The 24360-nt window shown below is 39.6% G+C and overlaps 1 protein-coding gene across 1 annotated transcript in view; it reads right to left on the bottom strand.

Moving 5' to 3' along the window:
* SHC4 (SHC (Src homology 2 domain containing) family, member 4) overlaps window positions 1-24360 on the bottom strand; it is a 163836-nt gene that overhangs the window by 29057 nt on the left and 110419 nt on the right. Inside the window, exons 7-10 of the mRNA XM_011967297.1 lie at window positions 14675-14798; window positions 12931-13102; window positions 8239-8299; window positions 2618-2797 (exon numbers count right to left, since the gene is read on the bottom strand). Of these exons, the coding sequence (XP_011822687.1) occupies window positions 2618-2797; window positions 8239-8299; window positions 12931-13102; window positions 14675-14798 (537 nt within the window). The remainder of the gene's footprint in view (window positions 1-2617; window positions 2798-8238; window positions 8300-12930; window positions 13103-14674; window positions 14799-24360) is intronic.

The following is a 24360-nucleotide window of genomic DNA, read 5'->3' on the forward strand; positions in this document are numbered from 1 at the left end:
GCAGCAAGGAGCCCAGAAGGGCTATGGTACATTAAATCCTAACAGGAAATAAAGAGGGAGAGCGTACCAAAGGCCTAAATTATTCAATATGTTGCCACCAAAGCAGGGAAACGGAGAAAGGTGGGGGAAAAAAGGCTAGAGTCAGAGAAAATACATTTTGACATTACAATTTTGGACAAGGCAGACTTTATTTATTTTCAATGAATGACAGGAATTTTGTTATGTATTAATTTTGCCATTTCATATTATTGAATGGCCTATGACAAAAGGCAAAGTTCCTTTGCTTGGATTATGAATAATTTTAACTTTGGAGACTAAATTATAAAGGAACTGGAGTTGTGAATCAAAGAATATTCCAAATCACGTAATTTGGGCCACCCACTAAATAAGTTCTCTGATAATATGTGTGGCTCTGAAAAGTCCATGAAATGAAAAGTATCAAGAATATACTCTTATAAAATCTAAGGTCCAGAAAGGGTTTTTTTCCAAAAAGTTGTAACAAACATTACCTATCCACATAGGACATTGCCCATTGCACAGATGAGTAAGCTTAACAGCAAAAATCTAAATTTGTTTCACATCTCATCACCCGCCACATAAGATGTCCTCTGTGGTAGCCACGGAGATGCACTACCCAAATCTCCCTTCAAGGAAGCACCATTGCCCCAGGTGTCAGCAGTCAGCCTGCAGCTAACCAGCCCTTCTGGCTCTGCCTCAGCTGCCAGGGTTTGACCTTCCTGGCGTGGCCCACATCCCAAGACTGAGATAAATGGGGCTATATAGGGCCAGCCATTTGGGCCCAATGTAGGACAACTCTGACAGACCACATGGGCTTTTTGGTGTTGGCCGAGGCTTTGTCAGTCCTGCATTGTAGTCCCATCTCCCATTCCGGCCAATCCTACTTCCTCTCCATTGCTTCCTGATATTGATCATGTTACAGACCCTGCTGCCAAGCTTCATCTTAGCATCTGCTTCCAGAGAATCCAGCTTGGTTGGATAGGGTGTCAGGAGTGATCTTAGAAAGTCAGCATAAAGAGGGACCACTTGTCACCTGGCTGACAATGAGGACCCCTGGTTCTTCATCTAGACAGTTAAGACGGTCTGCTGAGGTCCAGGCTCAACAAAATCTTTTCAATTTTGTCTTGCATTGCAGCCACACTAGCTGGAAAGCTGTCTTTGGAAGTTCTGGAGAAATCTCCTGGACTATTAAAAGGATCTTCTCAGTGACTGGTTCAAACCAAATTTGACAGCATGCCAATCTCTGAACACAACAAGCTTCAATATTTTATGAAAAGCATTTTTTGTTTGTTTATTTTTCCATTGATTATAGACTTTTGGCTTGTTTTATTTTTACTTATGTTCCTGTTTATGCCTTTACCCCTGATAGTAATTTGACAGGAAAGATGTTTGTCTTATCGTGTTTTACCCACAGTACATGGGTGAAGAAAGAAGCCAACTTATTTTAGTGCTTTATAGATGACTTATTAAGGGGTTTTGAAGTGAATAAAATTAATGCTATCCCTAACAGAAACAGTAGCCACTGTGATTCATGCAAATAAACAAATTCAAAATTATCTCCCGGCCTTGACAGCCCTTCTTTCAGCAAAAGTACACAGCAGAAATCAAAAATTGGAAATAAATTTAAAGTATTTGAAAGGATTATTCAAAAATCAACATTTCCAAACCTTGAAACCCTAAACAACTCCACAAAGCTCTAATCAATATTAACTGTGGTGAAGGATAGAGGTAAAGAAAGATAACTCAACACCTGAAAATGAGACCAAGAAAACAGCCTCCTTGAAATGCGAGATAGTACAATTAGTTAAACAGTAACCCTCAAAAAGATAAATTCAAGGCCGGGCATGGTGGTGCCTGTAATCCAAATGCTTTGAGAGGCTGAGACAGGCAGATGGCTTGGGCCCAGGAGTTTGAGACCAGCCTGGGCAAACATGATGATACCCTGTCTTTACAAAAAATACAAAAATTAGCTGGGCATGGTGTTGTGTGCCTGTAGTCCCAGCTGCTCCAGAGGTTGAGATGAGAGGATCGCTTGAGCTCAGGAGGCAGAGGTTGCAGTGACCTGTGATCATGCCATTGTACCCCAGCCTGGGTGACAGAGTCAGACCCTGCCTCAAAAAAAAAAAAAAAAAAAAAAAGAAGATAAATTCAAATCCTAATCCCTGGTACCTGTGAACATGACCTAATTTGGCAAAAGGGTCTTTACAGATGTAATTAAATTAACAATCTTGAGATGAGATTAGTCTCATCTCATCCAATCATTTCATCTCCTCCTAAATCCAGTGACTGTTGTCCTGTAACAGGAAGAAAAGGGAGATGAAGAAATAGAGACACAGGGGCAGTCAATATGAAGACAGTTGCAGAGATTAGAGTGATGTGTCTACAAGCCAAGGAACATCATGAATTGCCAGTAGCCACCAGAAGCTAGGAGAGATGCATAAAATGGATTCTCCTCCAGAGGTCCCGGAAGGAACCAACCATGCTGACACTTTGATTATGGACTTCTGGCCTCCAGAACTGAGAAAGAATAAATTTCTGTTTGTGGTAATTTGTTACAACAGCCCTAAGAAATGAATACAGACAGTGAGTAGCTACTTACTTCCGCAGTGCCAAGGGCTCCCCAGTGGTTGGGCTGAGCTTTGATTTCCAGCAGAGCCAAGTGTACTTTGAAGAGCCTGTGTATTAATGTAGCAGGGGTCATCAAAGAGATCTACTCGGCACGTGTGCTTCAATAATGAGGTATCTCGCTGGGACTGCACCCCTCTTGGATGGACATTACCTGTAGTGATTAGTAGTGATCAATACATTATGTTTTTTGCTTTGTAAATAGTAAATAGAATCATGTTTGAGTCTAGAATTCATAGAAACCTAAAGGCTATGCCCCACCCTATACCTGTCTCTTATACACATCTAGATGTGTATAAGAGACAGCCATTTATGTAGGAATGCCTGTTCATAAAAATTTACTGAAAGTGAAATAAAATCTAAAGTGCTTGAAAGTGGCTAAGTCAGTTTTTTTTTTTTTTTTTAAGTTAACATCTCACCCTGTCACCCAGGCTTCAGTGTATTGGTGCAATCACAGCTTACTGCAGCCTCGAACTCCTAGGTTAAAGTGATCCTCCCGCCTCAGCCTCCAGAGTCACTGCAATTACAGGTGTGAGCTACCGGGCCTGGCTAGAGGTCAGCTTTTAAATTTCATATGGACCTGAGTTCAAATCCCTGTGGTATCTCTTACTATCTGAGTGGTCTGGGATGAGTTAATTAACCTCTCTAAGACTCAGTTTTCATATCTGTAAAGTGTGGGTGCCTGGCTTAAAATACTGTTGTGAGGACTAAGTGAAATAATGTTGGTGAGACACTTAGCATAGTGCCTGCCTTATAGCAGGTATTCGATAAATAGTTCCCACGGATGCTCAGTTATTATTTAGTCATTGATGCTGGGCCTCCATACATGATGCTTATCTCTTACTACAATATCCTCCCCCTCCTTTTCTTTACCTAATTCTTATTTATCCTTTAAGATTCTGCTCTGAAACCATCTTTTTCAGGAAGCCTTCCCCTGAATCCTTCCCTCCCCAAGGTCGGGAATGGTGCCACTTCATGATATACTGCAAGAATCTGTTTACTTCTGTCTTCCCCTTGAGACTGCAAATTCCTCGTGTCCTTGAGGAAAGACTAGAACCCATCTAGTCTGTGTATCTTCTGCACCTTCAGTGCTTGGGATGAAGCACGTGCTCAAAAGAAAAATGTTTATCAGCTAACTGGACAAATGACTGCATGTCTATCCAATCTTCCTTTGTTGGCATATTTAACCCCACCACGTTTTGAAGACTCTGGATCAACCCATAGCACAGGGTGATAACGCATCTGCCCCTCACAAAGCGTTAGCCTGAGCTAACCACATCAATTGTACCATCCCGTAGGATGACACCAAAAGCATCAGTGTTTATGTCCAGCCTCTCTTGAAAACTGCCACCTGTAAGTGCACAATAGCGTACTGAAAAAAAAAGAAAGAAACTGCCATCCGTTTCTTTTTCATATGTGCCATCATATTTAAGTTGGTAATGTTGCCTTAAATTTAAAAAAAAAAGCCCACCCCAGACCCAAATTTAAAATCATTCTAGGCTGAAGTGTATGGTTCACGAGGGCTTAGACACACGTGCCAGCTAGTATGCTTTCCAAAAGTTCTTTGTGCCAAGTGTTACTCCAAGACCCTATCCAACTTTCCTAAGAGAAGATTTGTAGAGGAAAATAAATATATACAAAGTGTATACACTGTAAGTAACAACATTTTAAAGTGTAAGCCCTTAGGGTTTGTGGGAACTTAATGTCTTTTTGATTAAAAATATCAACATTTCAATTTTAACTGGAAGGTCAGGGAAACATTATTCTATTTTGCTAATTATTGTTTTCCATGAGGGATTTTTTCCACAAGTATGAAGGATAAGGATCTTTTCTATGTCTAGTGATACACAGAATTAACTCTTTCAACAACCAGAGGCTACTGCAGTATTTATAATACACTGGAATTCATGTTTGAAGTCAATATTTGAATAAATGAATCTCTTGGGAGGTTACTGAAAATTTTTCTATAGGTATCTCTCAAATGCCTATATATGAATCTCTGGGAAAAGCCACAAAAACTACATATTTGCTATTCTGGCAACTGTTCTTAAATTACTCATTGTAAAGAATTTCGGATTACTTTAAAAACACATGCCCAAGTAGGCCAAGTGCAGTGGGTCACGCCTGTAATCCCAGCACTTTGGGAGGCCAAGGCGGGCGGATCACCTGAGGTTGGGAGTTCGAGACCAACCTGACCAACATAGAGACACCCCATCTCTACTAAAAACACAAAATTAGCCGGGCATGGTGGCGCATGCCTGTAATCCCAGCTACTCGGGAGGCTGAGGCACGAGAATCGCTTGGACCCGGGAGGCAGAGGTTGCAGTGAGCCGAGATGGAGCCATTGCACTCCAGCCCGGGCGACAACAGGGGAATTCCGTCTAAAAAGAAAACAAAAAACAAACAAACAAAAAAACATGCCCAAGTACTCACAGACAGGTCCCAAGGTAGGATTACCTGATTTATAGGTGCCTAGGGATAAAATGACACTGTAGTAGGAAAATCCCTCCTGCCATAGTAGGAGGGAGACCTTACATGTCATGGCCACTGGGACATGGGTTGAGTCCTTCTATCCCACCATGGTTTTACTAGTTAAGGTTTGGAGAGATAGCCTCTGAGCATTCTGGTTCCTCACTGGAACTCAGCAATGGCTTTTTTATGGAAACGATGTTGTAATTCAGTGATTTACGGGGGAGCAAAGTATCTAGGTGAGGGACTTCTCTTAACTGCAAACACCATCTCACCTCCTCAAGATTCTGAAGTTCCCAGTTACAATCATTATCTTAGAGCCACCATTAAGAAAAGTAGTATGCAATAGAACTTTCTATTGTTTTATCTGTCACTACAAAATATACATTTAAGCTTCAATATAGGCAAACCAGAATAGTAGAATATAGTACACTTGTCTAAGAGTCAACCATCATGGCTAGGATTAATTCTATAAAAATATATCCCAGGCTCCAAACAAACTTTTATTAAAGTTTGTTAATGTGTTTGGATCTTCTCATAGTGGCTTAGGGAAATATACATGCAAATAAGAATAAGGGGTTATATTGTTTGTTGGTATAAAGAAGAAAAAAAACTAAGATAATCTGAAACAATAAATTAAATTATATGGCAAGACTACACTTACAAAAAGAAAAATCTTGAATAAACGTGGAAATACTTTCATATCCATTAATTCCTTCATAAATTTATGTTTTTGGAGATGGGTGTTTTAATAATTTTTTTTAATTAATCAAGTTGAGAACTCTTGGGGGAAAAAAGAAGGGAAGCCATGTCCCCTTTTTCTTGTGGTAGTATTGTGATTTAGCCCATTCAACATAATTCTAGAAATGTCCATTTCTAGACTTTCATTCGTGAGTTCCCTTCAGAAGCTGGATTATTGAGGACAGGACGGATGTGGCTATGCTGACTATTTAATGGAGAGGAGGGAAACAGGCTGGGAAGGGAGGTGTTTGGGCAGGACTGAACATTATGAAGATCCTTAGGACACTGCTGTAGGTTCGACACTCATCCTTCTCTCTTTACTCCTGAGCTCTCTCTCTGTCCCAGTGATCTGGGAACTGGTCTTGGCATGCTTAGTTCTGGTGTCCATTTACTTTTTTTTTCTCTCTCTTTCTCTCTTTCCCCTGCTCTCTCTTCCTCTCTCCCTATGTCCCTTTCCTACTTGCTTCCTACCTCCCTCTCTGTGCCTGGATAATTCCCACTCATCCTTCAGGCCTTGGTTTGATTGTCACTTCCTTAGAGAGAGCCTCTACAGCCCCCCAAATTAAGTTAGGTTTTCCCATTATTTCTTCCCATAGCATCTTGGGTTTTGAAGCACTCATCATACTTGTAGGCATTTGTTTAAGGTGTGTGTTCCTGGCTAAACTGCAAACTACAAGAGTGCCAGTTGTGTCTCTAGCTCTAGCACCTAGCACAGTGCCTGACCCATAGGAAGTCCTCAATAAGTAGTCATTAAATAAAGAGTTGAATAAATTAAGAATATATGCATGAGATAAAATAGGACATGGAGGTATTTCCAAGTGAGCTTCAGTACAGGGGAGAACATGGTTGCAATACCACAAGGCATGCGTGATACATTCCTGACTATTAAATCCTTAGGTTAAGAACCTCCAGGATGATGGAAAGGAGAGAGGAAGGAAGTATGGCTGCCACAGAGCGTAACTTTTAAGAGATTCATACTTACCATTAATTTAATTTGTTTCGTAATGTTATTAAAGATTGGTTTGGAATTTTAAATAACTTTAAAGAATGGCATGGAATTTTAATTTCTATCATAAGAAGGCATGCTTTTACAGAACTTAAAATACTGCCTTAGCCCTGGCATGGTGGCTCACGCCTGTGATCCCAGCACTTTGGGAGGCCAAACGAGGCGGATCACTTGAGGTCAGGAGTTTGAAACCAGGCTGACCAACATGGCGAAACCCCATTTCTACTAAAAATACAAAAATTAGCTGGGCATGGTGGCGGGTGCCTGTAATCTCAGCTACTCAGGAGGCCGAGGCAGAAGAATTGCTTGAACCCAGGAGGCTGAGGTTGCAGTGAGCTGAGATTGCGCCATTGCACTCCAGCCTGAGCCACAGAGTGAGACTCTGTCTCAAAAAAATAAATAAATAAAGATAAAATAAAATAAAATAAAATAAAATAAAATAAAATAAAATGCTGCCTTAGTTCACTACTCTGTTTACAAGATAGAGGAAGGTGGTAATCATACCTATACCAGAAAGAATAAATCTTCATATATCCTTCATGACATAAAAATAATAAAATTAATATATTACATTGGTGTAATTCCATAAGAAATAAAAAAGTATCCTTGGAAGTGACTGTCTTGTAGATGGCAAGTTCCTGCTAATTTAGTTTGAGTTCTTAAATATGGTTATCCATCTCTGTTCTCCACTGCATTATTTACACAGTTCAGTCATCCCTCCCTCTAAAACTGTAAAACTTTCCTTCCTGAAGAAATAAATATGATCAACAACTAATAGGAATTAAAATGACTAACTCACAGTATAATTTGTTTTAATTAAAATACATTTCCAATCTGATAGTTGATGCTGTGGAAATGTTTTGTCCAACATCAATGATCACATGCAGTAATAAAACATTTAATACTCTGGCAAATATGGGGTGGACAAGCTCCTAATTGAGACTCTCACATTTCAGACATCCTTTCGTTCCCTGTACCATGCCAGAATAAAGGTTTTATCTTAATCCTAAAGGATCTGACAGGCATCAATTTTCACATTAGCTTACTCCTGATCTTTGAAGTAGAACTCCCTTGGGTTTCGAGCAGAGAAAGCACCTTTCCAGAGAGAGAGCTTTCATGATGTCAAGGCAGTAAAAGACTCCATAAAGCAAAACCATCAGCGTGGCAGATCGCACAAGAGCAAGGGAGAACCATGAACCTCCCTAGTGACACATATGCAACATTCTGGGCCTCTCTGAGAAGCCTACAGCCAAAGGATTGTGTGTTTAGTGGTAGATACCTGACTTTTCAATGAAGTATTTAAGAGCAAGGGCCACACATGTCCATAGGACTTACAAGGAATAAGGAGGGTGGCAGATGGAGAAGGGCATTGTACATACCTATTGCCCTGCTTTGTTCTAAACAGTTCTCATATACACTGCTGCACTTGGAGTTTCCAGGCTGCATGAACAACAAATTATGAAACATTTACAAACATAGTACACATTCATAAACTTAAAAGAAAAAATTAATAATACTCCCAGAAGAATATAGCAGACTTCACTTTCTGACACAGGAAATGTTTGACAAGTAAGAAAAGTAAACTGATATTTTGGGTGAACAGTGTACACTTTTCATAGTTCATCACCTTGGAGCTGCAGAGTTGGTTCTGATTGGGCTGCGGGATTCTAAAGGCTACCAGTGTCCTGTGTCCTGAGGGTTACTGCTTCTGCTTGAGAAGTCGCATTCCAGAACTCAATCCAAGTCTCAGCCAGAAAGTGATTTTCAGGACATTGCTATAAACATTGGCCATGTAGCCAACCTCTATCTAACTTTGAATTGGTAGACTGGATCTCTACTCTACTCAGGTTTGTGCCAGGCTCACGTCTCACCCTTGAAAATCTCATCCAGAGAGCTTCAATCATCCCTGTACATACAATCTCATCAGCAATACACTGGAGGGAGGGATCCGCTTGATGTCTTTGAGATGGGCAGTGTCTTTGGAAAGATTAGTTTGGCAGCACTGTGCAGGAGGGTTTGAGGGAATGAGATTGGAGTCAGGAAAGGGTCTTTCAGAATCATCTAGGCAAGTGAGGACCAGTACTTAGAAAGTGGCAGTAGAAGTGGAAGAGTTTGGATAGACTCAAAACATATTTTCATGGTAGAATACTAGGTCTTGAAGACTGAACTGATATGGGGCCCAAAGTGTGAGAACAACAGAAGATTGTAGATTAATGAAAGATTGTCAGTGCCATTAATAAACACGAGTAAATCAGTAGAGGAATCAAGTTTGGAGTCAGGGAGAAAATGCTGAGTTCAACCTTGATATAGGTAAGCAATGTAGTGCAGTGCGGCATTACAGCTACAGAGATACATAAGAGCCAAAGACAGAGAAGTCAGAGGAAGTGTGTACACAGGTGGCCTGCCAGAAGCAGGGTAGAGCCTGGGAGAGTGCTAATGTGGTGGTATGGCAGGGCTTGTGTTTTTACTGGAGGAGATGAAATAAATGATAACGTAAAAAGGTACGACTTACTTTGAAACATATCAAAAATAAGATGGATCAATGGATGATAATCAGCTATATATGTAATAAAGCAAATATAATAAAATGTTAATTGTAGAATTGAGATGGTGAGTTTGTGAGTGTTCACTGCATAATTCTTTCAAATAGTCTATACGTTTAAAAATACTCATAATAAAATGTGAAAAAATGAAAGGACAGCAGCGACTAGAGATGCAGAAAGAGAATGATAAGGTGGAAATGTTTTGGAAGCTTACAGAAGAGGTCTCAAAAAATAAGAGGTGGGGCCAGGTGTGGTGGCTCACACTTGTAATCTCAGCAATTTTGGGAGGCCGAGGCAGGCAGATTACCTGAGGTCAGGAGTTTGAGACCAGCCTCGCCAACATGGTGAAACCCTGTCTCTACTAAAAATACAAACATTAGCTGGGCATGGTGGCATGCATCTATAATCCCAGCTCCTTGGGAGGCTGAGGCAGGAGAATCACTTGAACCCGGGAGACGGAGGTTGCAGTGAGCCGAGATCACGCCACTGCACTCCAGCCTGGGTGACAGAGTGAGACTCTATCTCAAAAAATAAATAAATTAATTAATTAAAAATAAAAAATAAAAAAATTAAGAGGTGGAAGTCTTAGACATAGCAATCAGGCAAGAGAAAGAGATAAAAAAAATACAAATAGGAAAAGAATAAGTCTATTTTTCTTCACTGACTATATGATTCTATACCTAGAAAACACTAGACTCTGCCAAAAGGCTCCCAGAACTGATAAACTTCAATAAAGTTTTGGGACACAAAAGCAATGTACAAAAATCAGTAGCATTTCTATACACCAATAACATTCAAACTGAGAGCCAAATCAAGAGCACAATTTGACTTACAATAGCCACCAAAATATAACAAAATAAAATACCTAGGAATACATCTAACTAAGGAGGTTAAAAGTCTCTACAAGGAGAAAAAGAAAACACTGCTGAAAGAAATCACAGATGACACAAATGAAAAAGCATTCCATGCTTATGGATTGGAAGAATCAATATAATAAAAATGGCCATACTAGCCAAAGCCATCTACAGATCCAGTGCTATTCCAATAAAACACCAACACCATTTTCCCCAGAAAATGATGGTTCATATGGAACCAAAAAATGAGCTCAAATAGCCAAAGCAATCCTAAGCAAAAAGAACAAAGCCAGAGGCATCACATTATCTGACTTCAAACTACACTATAAGCCTACAATAACCAAAACAGCATGGTACTGGCACAAAACCACACACATAGACTAATGGAACAGAATAGAGAACCCAGAAATAAAGGTGCACACGTGCAGGCATTTGATCTTTGACAAAAATAAGCAATGGGGAAAATACTCCCTATTCAATAAGTGGTGCTGGGATAGCTGGCTAGCCATATGCAAAAGAACGAAACTGGGCCCTTACTTTTCACCATATACAAGATGTATTAAATATATAAACCTAAGACCTCAAATTGTAAGAATCCTAGAAGTAAACTTAGGAAATCTATTCTGGACATCAGCCTTCAGAAAGAATTTGTGACTACATCCTCAAAAACAATTGCAACAAAAATAAAAATGGACAAGTGGGACCTAACTAAAGAGCTTCTAAGCACAGCAAAAGAAACTATCAACAGAGTAAACAGACAATCTACAGAATAGGAGAAAATATTCACAAACACTGTGCATCCAAATAGGTCTAATATGTAGAATCTATAAGAAACTTAATTCAACAAGCATAAAACAACCCCACTAAAAAGTGGGCAAATTTCATGAACAGACATTTCTCAAGAGAATACATACAAGCAGCCAACAAACATAGGAAAAGATGCTCAACATCACTAATCATCAGAAAAGTGCAAATCAAAACCACAATGAGATACCATCTCACACCAGTCAGAATGGCTATCATTAAAAAGTCAAAAATACAGATGCTGGCGAGGCTGCAGAGAAAGGGGAATGCTCCTACACTGTTGGTAGGAATGTAAACTAGTCCAGTCACTGTGAAAAGCAGTTTGGAGAGTTCTCAAAGAACTTAAAACAGCACTGCCATTTGACCTAGCAATCCTAACTACTGGGTATACACCCAAAGGAAAATAAATTGTTCTATCAAAAAGACATATGCATGCGTATGTTCATCGCAGCACTATTCACAATAGCAAAGACATGGAATCAATCTAAGTGCCCATCAATGGTGGATTGGATAAAGAAAATGTGGTACATATACACCATGGAATACTATGCAGCCAGCCACAAAAAAAGAATAAAGTCATGTCCTCTGAAACAACATGGATGCTGCTGGAGGCCATTATCCTAGGTGAATTGACACAGGAACAGAAAACCAAATACCACATGTTCTCACTTATAAGTAGGAGCTAAATATTGGGTACTAACGGACATAAAGATGGCAACAATTGACACTGGGGACCACTAAAAGGGGGAGGGAAAGAGGGGGGCAAAGGCTGAAAAGCTATCTGTTACTATGCTCACTACCTGGGTGATGGGATCATTTGTATCTCAAACCTCAGCATCGTGCGATATACTGATGTAACAAATGTGCACACATACTCCCTGAATCTAAAATAAAGATTGAATTTAGTACCCATGGACGCAAAGAAGGGAACAATAGACACACGGGGGCCTATGTGAGGGTGAAGGATGGGAGAAGGGTGAGGATTTAAAAACTACCTACCAGGTATTATGCTGGGTGACAAAATTATCTGTATGCCAAACCCCCATGACAAACAATTTACCCTTGTTAACAAACCTGCACATGGACCCCTTGAGCCTAAAATAAAAGGTGGAAATAAAAAAAACTAAAACTGAAATAAAATAAAATAAAATAAAAGTTGAAATTATAAAAACAAAAACAACAACAAAGAAGAGGCATCAAACATTATACAACAGACGCAGAATACTGAAGAATAGATTTAGCAATTAAACCACTGGTGACCATTGTCAAAGTAACTTCCATCAACTTGTCAAGCCGAGCTCAGCTCTTCCAGTATAGTACACATGTTAACACAAATACAGGGACGATGCTTTCTAGAAGTTTGTGGGTGAAAGGAAGATGACAAGGAGGTGGAACATTATTAGGTTGGGTTGAGGGAGTCCAAGTTTTTTGCAGGCAGAAGGAACCAATAGAGAAAGAGCAAAGACTGAGACAGAGGTTACTGGACAGAACTAGGACGCAGAGTTGGCAGGAGAGGATTGGATGAGAAGCACAGGGAAAAGATTAGCTTTGGAGATAGTTGCTAAGGAAGAGAAGCAAGGAGAACATGGGCAGACTTAGAGCTGTGGAGGGGTGAAGCTGAGGATAACATGTTGGATCGCCTCAGTCTTCCAGTGAAGCGAGATATGAGATCATCTGCTGAGGCTACAATTGGGGGATTAGAAATAAAAATGATCTAGTGCAGCCTCTGGCAGTTATTCACTCTCCAGCTCTGTATTTGAGGAAGACAGGACTTTCTCTAAACTAGCATTTGGAAATCCTCAAAGTAAAGGCTCTAGTGATCAGGGCAGAATTGCACTGCTGGGTCCAGTAACAATAAAACATTACGTACCAAATAGCACAACTTTTCACACCGTATGGGGCAGTAAGCCATTTGTTCCGTGGCTTGAACTTTGATCCGCATATCGGAAACACCACCGGCTGGTGGCTGCTTCCCTGGAATTTCATTGTAATATTCATGATCTTCTCTCTCCTCAGCATGGCTATCGATATGCACCTCCTCACTGCGAAGAAAAAAAGAATCCTCAAAAGGCGGAGTGAAAATTCAAATACTGTAAGGGATGCAAGGGGATCAGAACCAAGCAAATCATCCTGAAAAACTTTGCATTCATGTTTTCAGTTTATAGCCGTGCTTCAGTGATGTTAAACATCTGGATGGAAGCAGTCAGAAGGTTGAGTTGTTTAGCTTTCTGTAGACAAAATGGGGTAAGCCAATAGAAAGTGCCAAAGGGATGCTTCTGTGTCTCCTCCAGTGATAAAAACAATGATAATAACAATATATGAACTCCCTAAATGTAAGACATTTTTGTCATAAGATTATAAAAATACAAAGTATTCTTGAGTATCTCCAGCACACTTTGATTGTTCCATTTTGGAAATGTTTTGCCCACATAAAATTTAAATATTGTTCTTTGGGTACAGGGCCTGTCCCAGTTTATTAATCCAAGATGAAAAAAAAAATAAGAGAGCTATGGCCAGCTATCTTGTCTGCACAGAACTGGAGGGGTATATGGGATTAATAAAGAAATATTAGAACCATATGTGGTAAGTGGGTAGATTTATATAAACATGGAATTGTTTTAAAAATTGAAACAGGGCAAGACAAACAAACAAACAAACAGACTTCTCTTCCAAATTGGAATCAGGGATAGTTTCTTACCAAAAAAAAAAAAGAATAAATCAAGTCTATTTGGATTGAACTGATTCGACTGACAACTCACACAGTTTTGTTGGGTTCATTACATGCCAATAAAATGACAGCACTAAGAGAGAAGTGTTATCCTGGGAAAAATTCAGCATCAAAGCCTCCTGGTAACCCCCTCTCCTTTGCTACCCTAGACTACATCATAAAAGGAGATCTCCAAACTGAGTATTTGTTGATACACAAAGTGACAAACCAGAGGAAAATGCATTTTAAAGTACCTAAGAGTTTTGTTTCTCCGGCATGAATTGTGTGAGCCAGAGGCATCACTGCATTCCACACTTGGTGGAGTCTGACAGGCCTGAAAGGGTTCAGCTTTCATTGCAGACTTTCTGTGCCTTAGAACAACCAAATTCTTGGGTCCCATCATGTTCCACTCCAACCACAGTTTAGCTGGAGCCTATCTATTTACGTTGCAAACCAACTGACAGGAATTCCTACAAGAGACATTTAATTCTTATTTTGTTCTTTGTTCTTGCTGTTTTTTTTTTTTTTTTTAACTGATATGCAAAGGATCTGGGGTTGAATCAAATCTAAGAAGTTTATTGATGTTTATTATTTTGATTTCAATTAATTAATTCAAAGCTCTTTATAGTGCTAGAATAACAGAGATAATCTCTTCTTACTTTTAGTGAAAAGGGATCTACTCTTTTGATCTTGTTATAAAGCAAGAGGATATAACTGGATAAATATGAATGGAAGGAAAATATTATTTTGTACTGAGACTGTGTCTATTTGTAAGAAAAAAATTACTAATTTTATTAGTTCATTTTAAAATGCCACATGAATGTTATATACACACACAAATAAATATATACAGAAAACTGCACACATATAAATATATAGTCAAATTATTATAAAACTCTTGGCTGACCTTTCACAAGACGTATCTAAAGAAGGATTTTTCAAGTACTGTTTAAACCGGAGTTCAAAAGCCTGCCCTATGGTATTTATGACGTCTTGGGCCATTCCATTGTGGCATTCCAATATGTGACAGGCTGCAATAGGACATACAAAAAACAACATTATAATAAATTTTTAGAAAGAGAAGATTACATAAAATCAAAATACTTCAAAACCATTAACTGATAATTGAATAAAAGGGAGCAGGACTACAAGTTCTCTGCAGCCATGAAACAGTGTAAAGAATACTTCACATTTCACATGAATCAAAGAGAAGAAACATTCACATTTTACATCAAAATATATCGAACACTTACAAATTGGGGGCTCAAGGCAGGGATTTGGGGGCCACATTTTCACAAAAGTACACTGATTTGACTAATAATGTGACTAATATTTAACTGCAAGCTCTTGAATTCAATGTAAATGATGCTTAGGGCAGTAATCTACACAGAGGGCGAAGTTTGAGGTTTCATCTTTGTCCTCTTTGCATGGTATGTTTTGGAAGATTGAAAAAATATGACTTTCCAAATCGCTTCCAAAAGTGGGGAATGAGCTGTTGGTAAAGATAGGGGCTTTGGAATACCAACCTCCTCCCCTGCCGCCACCCCTTTCCCCTGTCATTGCTACTACAAAGCACTGAAAAATCCCCGTCTTTGAAATTCCACTAAAGAACTATCTTCAATAAGCATCAAAATCAGCATTGGGTGAAGGTGTCATTACCAGAAGATAAAAGAGTTTATATTAGATATTTTTTCTGAAACACAGTCACCGGGAACGCGCTAGTTTTCACACAAAAACAAACAAGTTGGGGCGCTGGCAGGCATCCGACTATCATAAATGGGTAAGCAAATCTGCTGCTGCCACTGAAAAGAGGAGCTTGTGGTTAGGTACTGTAAATTAAACTCTCTACCATATGTAACATCATTCCTGCCTTGGTGAGAATATGGCCTTGCAATATGAAGATATAATGACTGAAGTTTCCTAACGATGACCTAGAAAGAGTTCTAAGGATGGCTTAAAGACAGAGGCAACATGTCTCACGATGAAGTTTTACAAAGGAACACTGGGATAACCCAAAGAATTGAGAGATGAGGAAAAGACCAATAACAGTTTAATATACACAAGAGTGTTGTAAAAATTGTCAGCTATACTCTGAGAATAGGAAAGCAGGGGAGAGGCAATGGGCTTAAAGGAGTGCATGGAGAATCAGATTAAATACCAGGGAAAGTATCTTGGGTCTCAGCATTTTGAAAACAAACCTGGAACACATTACTAAAAGGGATATCTGAGGAGAGGAGAGACAGCTGTCTTTACGGACTGGTTTAACTATGCTAACTTGGAAGCATGATTTTATGCTTTGCATTGTCTTGGAAAAAATTCGTATTTATCTGAAGTAAAAGGTAATTCATTCACATCTAATAGAATTTGTAGAGTTGATAACAGTAAGTTATAACCGAACCTATAACAGTGTTTCTTAGACTTATGTTAATAAACATCTCAAGGAATCTCAGATATTCTCATTCCAAAACTAATTTGACTTCTACTTAAAAATGTTGTCTGAACACTTCTGAAAGGTGTGTGTGTGTGTGTGTGTGTGTGTGTGTGTGTGTGATGGTGGTGTGGTGGTATTACTAAATCAAACAAGGCTAAGGTGTCAAATCTTCATTCTTATAAAGTTGCCCCTTTAAAGTACAAATTGGATCCTGAAATAGACTTAGGAGCTAATTCCAGTTTTGAAACCCAGTTAAGAATATCTATAAATTTATATCTTTCCCACCAAAGGAAAATATTTGGTCTATCTTTAGACTGCCATTTTATATTGTTCCTATATTTTTCTCCACAGTAGCTTTACATAGTGACCAACAGACAGAAAGTGCTCTAAATATAGTTGTTGAATGAATAAATACTGATTTCTCTGAATCATATGAGTAGTTCCACTGTATGAAATTGTCTTTGAGTTGTTTGAAGTGAGAACTGCAGTGGGTCCCTGCAGTGGGACATGTTCTTATAGCCACTAGGTGATATAAATTATTTCTTTGGTCATTTGTGGAAATAGTGTCCTTTTTGCTAGTCAGGCCTCATATCCCGAGACCTAAAAAGTACCCTTGGAGATAGATGTATCCTCCAGTTGAGCCAAAAGAAGCTGTGTTACATTATAAGAAAAGGTAATTCACTAGTCCCAGATACTTGGGAGGCTTACAGGAGAGAAGAGAAAGGTTCACTTGAGCCCAGGGGTTACAGGCTCTAGTGTACTGTGATCACACCTGTAAACAGCCACTGCACCCCAGTCTAGGTAACATTGCAAGACCCTGTCTCTAAAAAAGAAAGAAAGGAAGAAAGAAAGAGAGAGAGAGAGCTTCCATAATATCAAATATGGCTTAAATGATAAAATATCTCCTAACACTAATATGCTAGCAACCTAACCAAATAAATACTTTTTTTTTTTTTTTAAAGGAAAGGTAATCCTTTTGTTTTTAATCCCGTAAATTCTCAGTCCAATCAAAAATGAAGTCAAGGCCAGGTGTGGTGGCTCACGACTATAATCCCAGCACTTTGGGAGGCTGAGGCAGGTGGATCACTTGAGGTCAGGAGTTCAAGACCAGCCTGGCCAACATGGTGAAACCCCACCTCTACTAAAAATACAAAAAACAAAAAACAAAACGGCTGGGCATGGTGGCAGGTGCCTGTAATCCCAGTTACTTGGGAGGCTGAGACAGGAAAATCACTTGAACCTGGGAGGCAGAGGTTGCAGTGAGCCAAGATGGCGCCATTGCACTCCAGTCTGGGGGACAAGAGTGAAACTCCATCTCAAAATAATAATAATAATAATAATAATAATAATAATAATAAATAAAGTCAAAATAAAAAGTCATATCAAAATGGAAACAACAATTTTTACAATTTTACTTTTTCTCAGGATTGAGGAGATGTTGAGAGGTAAAGATGAGGAAGACAATGAGAGAAGCAGGATACTTAAGTATAAATAAATGAATAAATAAATAAATACAAAAAACTAAATTGTACTTCCAGTAAGGGAGATGAAAGAATAGGATGTTTAAAAGAACTCCATGAAAAGATTCAGATCTGAGTTCAAGTTCCAATTATGCCACTATTTATGTGACCTTGAACAAGTCACTTTATGGCAAGGTTCTTGTCTGCCAAGACAATGCCCTGGGTCATCTTTGAAGTCCCTTTTTGTTTTACAGAAATCCTGTTCTTCCTCTGTCACAGAAGCTCAAACTCTCTGAGGAACAGGGTGGCATGTGGGTACACAGAAATGAATGAATCAATCAAACACATCAACCAGCCTCTACCGCTTCTGGCGTACCTCTAGAATCTTTTACTTATCTCAACCTTTCTGATTCTGATGCTTTAAGGTTTGAGTCCTGTTCATAGGCTGACGCTATCAACATAATTTTCTGCTTTTCTTTGGATTAGCCTATTACTACCATATTACTTTATTTGTTATAGAGACAGGTGTCTCACTATGTTGCTCAGACTGGACTTGAACTCCTGGGCTCAAGTGATCCTCCTGCTTCAGCCTCCCAAGTAGCTGGGACTACAGGCATGCCCCACCACACCCAGCTCGAGAAGACTGGACAAAAATAAAAGAACAAACAGTGGTGTCTGTCTGTCTCCAGGCAAGAAGCAACAGCAGACAAACAGACTGACCCCATGCCGACGTTCTGCCCAGTCTCACCACCTCCAGGGAGCACACGTACTTTCACAGTTCCATTGTTGCCACTCATAGATATGCTATGTTGCTCTATGGAAATGGTTTTTTTTAGGTTGGTCATGGGACAGGATAGAGGTGGGCTTTGAATCACATATAAATATGCCCATTTCCCAGGATTAGAACCAATTCCAAAAGCTTGGCCAAGAATTGCCCAATTTTCAGCTAAATGGAAAGAAGAAAGACATATATATATGTCTATATATAAAAAGAGCCAAGTCACAAAAAAAGAGGGTGCCTTTTCAGCGATGTGGTAACTTTGTTACCACGGCCTGAGCTTGGCTTTCCATGTTGGGAACCAGATGAAAGTCTGGATTTTTTCATCCCACCTGTAGCAGGATGGGCTCACACTTCCAGCCCTGGGTATCAAGTACTACACTAAGATTCAAAAGAACCTGAGATATATATTAGTCTGTCTTTTTTATTTAGAATTAGGTAGTCGAATTAGGTAGTCATAAACAAGAGGATTAGGTAGTCACAAACAAGAGGATTACAACTATTCTTAAAGGATAACAGACCCTTCTTTACTAGTTTTATATATATGTATATATATATATTTTTTTGTTTGTGTGTGTGTGTGTGTGTGTGTAAGACGGAGTCTCGCTTTGTTGCCTAAGCTGGAGTGCAGTGGCGCGATCTCACCTCACTGCAAGCTCCACCTCCCGGGTTCACGCCATTCTCCTGCCTCAGCCTCCCAAGTAACTGGGACTACAGGCACGCGCCACCACGCCTGGCTAATTTTTTGTATTTTTAATACAGACCATGTTAGCCAGGATGGTCTCGATCTCTTAACCTCGTGATCCGCCCGCCTCGGCCTCTCAAAGTACTGGGATTACAGGCGTGAGCCACCGCGCCTGGCTATATTTGTTTTTAATAAACAGTTTTTTGGTTTTGTTTCTGTCTTTTCCTTTTTATACTTAGAAAACTAGAAATTCAAAAGTTCAGCTTTTCAGGTCAACCACCAGATGGTGCTATGGGATCAAAGCAGGGAATCCTCCATACTTTAGGAAGAAACAACCTCAAAGAGGCAAGCCAGTATTCAGTTGATAGCGAATTAATACCACCAGGACAGTCGTACGCATACTTTATAACTATAAACAGAAATAAAAATAAGTGGATTAATTTAAGTTGGTTTTACTGGTTTGGGGTTTTTTTGTTTTAAAAAAAACACTTTCTTCAGAGACCCAGAAGCATGGCCTTCCTATATCCAGGTAGTCCAGGCAGTCCAGTCCCCTTCACAGACTACATTCAGAGAAAATATTAAAACATTCCTGGACTGCCACATATTTGGAGTAAGACAATGTGGATTTCCTCATTTACAGCAATTACAGAAGCAGAGTGTATTAATCACTAAGTAAACTCAAAACATTCTTACTGGAACTTACCTTTTCTACAGAAAAAGCCTTTGATAAAATGAAGAGTTCACTAAAAGGTCCTAGCCAAGATGGCAAAAGTGGAAACTGCCCTGATTTAAATGCACTAATGCTAAAAGTGAATCAAGCAAACGGAAGAGTGGGAAGCGTCAGGATTGTCAGCATGAAGCCCAGTCTCCTCTGCTCATCTCCATTTAATGTCAACCATACTCTCCTCATACCTGCAGTCTGGCTCCTGCCTTTATAGGTCCACAGAAATTGAGCTTTCCAGAGTGACCAGCGGCCTGTTAATTGCTGGGTGGAATAGCATCTTCCCACCCTCATGCCCCTTAACTCCTTTCCAGTGTGTGACCATCTGAGATGTCTCCTTCAGAAGAAACGCTCTTCCCCTTTGTTAGGTAATACTCATTTCTTGATTTCCCCCCCTCCCCTGACTACTCCTTAGGCAAGTCGCTGTCTCCTGTGGCTTTTCCCACTCCCTGACATCCTTAGCCCTCTTCTTTCTGGGTTCTGCTAAGAAGTTGTAGTTTTTTCTGAACCTGCAGGCCTGCCCTGCCTCCCTCCCCTCCCTGCCAGCCCCAATCCCAGCCCCACCCCTAGCCCTGGACCTACTCTCTGGGCTTCTCTTGTCTGCCATTTTATCCTGGATGAACCAAACTTGCTAGTTAATTTTATAACATCATCTTTCTGATGTCACTATTTTAAAACATTTATTCAAGGGTTTAGGATATTTTTTCTTTTTATAAGTGTAATAAATATTCACTGTAAGAGTTTTAGAAAACAAAATGGCACCAAGAAGAAATAAAAATTACAGAAAATTTCACTATCCAGTGGTTATCTTAATAACCACTAGGAACATTTTGGAATATGTCTTTCTCATCTTTTTATAATGTGTATCTACCCAGAAAAGTCACCTGGGATTATACTACACACAATCTTCATAATATGTTTTTTGCATTAACAGCATTGTGAATATTTTTCCTATATAATTACTTATTTTTCTACTACTAGCTTTAATTGCTGCATCATAGTACATTCTATGAATTCATTTAATTTGCTACTCATGAATACTAAATTAATTTTGTCTTATGATATAAATAATATACAAAAATGATCTATGTTGCTTAATCTTTGTACATATCCTAATTATTTCCTCAGAAGTAAAACTACTGGTTCAAAGGCATTTACATTTTTAAGACTTTTGATACAAATCATCAAATTGCTCTTTAAAATGTTTGACTCTAAACTCTTTATCAGCAGTGTTCAAGAATAACTACTACTCTAAACCACATCTTATCTTTTTTCAATGTTTGAAATTTGGAGATGAAATATGGTGTCTAATTATAACTTGTGTGTCTTTGATTGCTAGTGAGGCTAAACTTTTTTATTTTTCAAATGTTTCTTGGTGCCTTGTCATGTTCTTTTGTGTGCTCAGGACATGGAATCTGTCCATCCACTTATTGGCCGTGTAAACTTAGGAAAACTGCTTATTTTTCTCACCTCCAGTGTTTTCTCCTATAAAAAAAAAAAAAAGGAATGATATGTTTACATACCCCCTAGGGCTGCTGTGAGGATTAAATGAGATAATGCAGACGGAGTACTGAAAATGCCTGGCACATAGTGAGCATGAAATAAATGGTAGCCATTTTTCTTTGCCTAATTTTTTACTAGATTATTTGTTTGTTTTTTCTATTTATAAGAATCCCTGTTTCTTTAGTGGCAACACCACTCCATATCACACAGAATAGTAATAATAGCTACCATTTATTGCTTAGGTGCTATAAGCCAGGTATTGAGACATTCGCATTGCATACGATATCTCATTAAATCCTCGGAAACATCTGATTCCTATTTCTTCATCAATCTAAATATCTAAATAGTCATCAAGTACTATTAGTTCACAAATTGGATCCAAACTGTTCCTTCTCCTCCAGTGCCATTTAGAACATTACACGCTGCCCGGGACTAATGAGATGTCCTCTAAACTGAACTCTGTAATTCCAGATGGCTTTGCTGCTTTCCAATGCCATTTTTGTTTCGTTTTGTTTTTGAGACGGAGTCTCGGAGTCTCGCTCTCTGTCGCCCAGGCTGGAGTGCAGTGGCCGGATCTCAGCTCATTGCAAGCTCCGCCTCTTGAGTTTCCACCATTCTCCTGCCTCAGCCTCCTGAGTAGCTGGGACTACAAGTGCCCGCCACCTCGCCTGGCTAATTTTTTGGGTTTTGTTTTTTTTTTTTAGTAGAGATGGGATTTCACCGTATTAGCCAGGATGGTCTCAATCTCCTGACCTCGTGATCCGCCTGCCTCAATCTCCTGACCTCGTGATCCGCCTGCCTCGGCCTCCCAAAGTGCTGGGATTACAGGCGTGAGCCACCGTGCCTGGCCTCCAATACCACTTTTAATGACACAACTGCCAGAAAAATGATCATTTAGTAATTTCAGAATAGCAGAACCCATAATAATTTTTTTAAAGCTCAAAATATTTGATGGCTCCAGTGACCTCCTGGCCAGTATTCAAAGCCCCCCACAATCTGTCTCTGGTCTAACTTTTCAGCTGTGGGACCCCTACTTCCACTCTTTCCTTTCTCTGCAACCCCACCTTTACACACACATTCACACACCCTGCAAACACTTGGCTGTAAGCTCTCATTACACTGCTCTTTCACCTGTGTCTTTTTTCACTTAACTCCACAAATCCCAAGCATCTGCTATGTTTCAGGCACTGTTCTCTAGGCATCTCTCTTTCTCTATGCAAATCTTATGGGTTATGTTTTTCCCTCCTACTAAATGATATACCATGGTGGGATTTTCCTTCCATAATCATTAATAATATTTGTGTATTCAAAAGCTGTGTCATCACCTCTTTGCAGGTACTGTTAGTTCAAGGAATCACGTTGGGGGAAAAGATTTAGTACTACAGGAGTGTCTGCAAGCAGGAGGTATGTTGAGAACACAGTGTCTTCTCACAGAGATTTTTAGAGCCAAGCTATATGAGAGAGGACGAGGAGACCAGAAAAGGAGGAATAAGTGATAGAGACATATTAACTTTTAAAACCAAGAAAGCTACCCTGTTTCTAAGTTATCTTCTCGGACACACCCATTTTCCTACAGGAAAGAAAGATGTAATGAGGGAGGAAAGAAAACTATGCTTTCCACATGTTATGTAGATGTTATTATTTCCACTTAAAAGATAAGGAAATCCAGGTTTGAGGTTGTGAAACAATCTGCCTAACGTCATACAGTGAGATGATGAAATAATTATGATTCCAACCCAGTCTTTTTGACTCCAGCATCAATCTTATTTCCTATACACAGGCTGATGGCTAAAGAAAGAAAAAACTGAAACCTTGATTTGGACCGCTTCTATCCTTCACCTCCCAGCCAGGACCTCGCTCAACAGTTCTCACGAATGCCTTCTCAAAATCCCCATGCCAGGATCCCCAGGGGTCCTCTTCAAGCAGCTCGCTCTGACAAATGACTCAGGCACCAGAACAGGAGCTTTCAAAGTGAATATGCTGCATCATAATTTTCTCTGCCTCTCTTGTTTCACTTAAGCAAAGGGAGAGCTTTGCAACCATGTGGATCCTTCTTGGCCATTACCCTTAGCAACAACATTAATCTTTGAACTCTTCACCATCATTTACTTAAGAGCAATGACATGCCCAGAGATATTCCATGACTGATGGCAAAGTTACTAAACATCTAGATTTCCCGATGCATTTTTTTCTTCCTTTCACCCTGTCATTTCCATGTTAAGACAAAAAGTGTTGTTGTTCAGAGGCCTTCCCAGAAATAGCAAGCAGTTCTTATTTAGGGAAGTGCAGGCAAGGATTAGAAGAAGTTGCCCTTTTCTGGTATCCCTTGTTGCGCCCTGCTCCTACATCCCCACTGTCCCATTCACTAGTTCCTGTCTCTCCTGCTCACTCTTTGACCATGATTCATTCTTCTTATTTAGTTTAGAGTGGGTCAGTTTTAGTGGAGTATTTTATAGTGTTTATCCTCCGTTCCTTCCTTTTCATCTTTTTGCTGCCACATTCTTTTGGCAAACATTTGCTGAGGATCTACTGCGTGCCAGGCTCTGTGCCAGCAGCTGGGCTTCATAATTTCATTTCTGACAATCACAATACCTTCCAAATGGATATCCCTGCCTTAAGTTTCTCCCCGAATCCATCTACTACATCCTGCTGCCAAACCAATCTGTCTAAACTCTACTTTGTAAACAGTACTCTCCACCCATCTGTCCATGGGATTAAGTCCCTACTTATTAGCTCTCTTGTATCTGTCCTACAGATGCCTTTTAGACTTTTACATTGTGAGGTCCAGGATGTTCTATTTATTTACTCCCCGGCATGCCATGTGCATTTCCACCTCGGTGTCTCATAGCTCTCTAAATTTTCAAGTCCTACTCCATGTCCACTTAATAAATGTTTGGGGGCAAACTCCATCCCTGAGACAGCAGAGGATGTGGCCTAACTAATACGTCCTAGTTAAGGAGGAGAATCAACTTAATACTTCTACCTAAGAGGAGTCTGAATGTCCCAGCCTTAGGG

This window comes from Mandrillus leucophaeus, unplaced genomic scaffold (genome assembly GCF_000951045.1).
Source record: "Mandrillus leucophaeus isolate KB7577 unplaced genomic scaffold, Mleu.le_1.0 Scaffold798, whole genome shotgun sequence".
NCBI classification, from domain to species: domain Eukaryota; kingdom Metazoa; phylum Chordata; class Mammalia; order Primates; family Cercopithecidae; genus Mandrillus; species Mandrillus leucophaeus.